The 801-nt window shown below is 68.5% G+C and overlaps 1 protein-coding gene across 1 annotated transcript; it reads left to right on the forward strand.

Moving 5' to 3' along the window:
- Nucleotides 1–74: 74 nt before the first annotated feature.
- JCM10292_000737 (uncharacterized protein) lies at nt 75–801 on the forward strand (the record flags this gene model as incomplete). The annotated part of the gene is made up of 1 exon (XM_076653031.1): nt 75–801. A coding segment is annotated over one exon (727 nt), but the record flags the coding sequence as incomplete, so codon positions are not given.

Genomic DNA, 801 nt, shown 5'->3' on the forward strand with positions numbered 1-801 from the left:
CAACGCTGAGGGTGCGTCTCTTTCTGTCGTTCTCTGCACCTCGAACGGGGCCCTGACCTGGGTCGCTTCTGCAGGTCCCGCACCTTCCGCCGACGCTGCAGCTGTAGACTCGGCCGCACCCGCGACCGCCGTCGACGACGTTCAGCCCGGCGCGCCTGCTGCAGCCGACGACGCCATCAAGGTGGCCGATGGACCGGCATCCTACGACACTGCATCTCTCGCCGCCGACCAGGTCGTTCCGTCCGCCTCGACCGACTCGCTCGCCACTGCCACGCCCGCCTTTGATACCGACGCCGAGGCTGGACCTGTTGAAGTCTCGACTGTGGCGCCTGCCCCGCTCACGGCCGACGCCCTTTCCGCACTCGACTCGACTTCTCCCTACGACGACCTGCCCGCCGCTGCACCCGCCATCGAGCGCCCCGCCTCTCGCGCCTCGACCTCTTCGCACAGCTCGGACGCTTCGTCGGCCGTCGACGCGTACATGGAGGAGATGCTCCGCCGCGCCAAGGAGCTCGGCGACGAGGTCGACCGGCTCGAGCAGGAGGAGCGCGGCGAGAAGGAGGAGCTCGCGCCTGCCGATGATGAAGAGAGCGCGGTCGGTGCGATGCTTGCTGAGGAGGCGCGCGCGCCGCTGACGGTCGAGCGCGACGAGGTCCAGGTCTCGGAGACGCCGAAGTTGGCCGAATCGGCGCCTGGAGTCGACGTCAACGGACCGCCTCATCACGCGGACAAGGTGGAGAAGACGTCGCTAACGCATGCAGCGGATGAGGGGGCGAGCGAGGCGGGAACGGAGGACTTTGT

Source organism: Rhodotorula paludigena, assembly GCF_050403205.1.
Source record: "Rhodotorula paludigena JCM10292 DNA, Rt_paludigena_JCM10292v1_ctg159, whole genome shotgun sequence".
Lineage (NCBI taxonomy): Eukaryota > Fungi > Basidiomycota > Microbotryomycetes > Sporidiobolales > Sporidiobolaceae > Rhodotorula > Rhodotorula paludigena.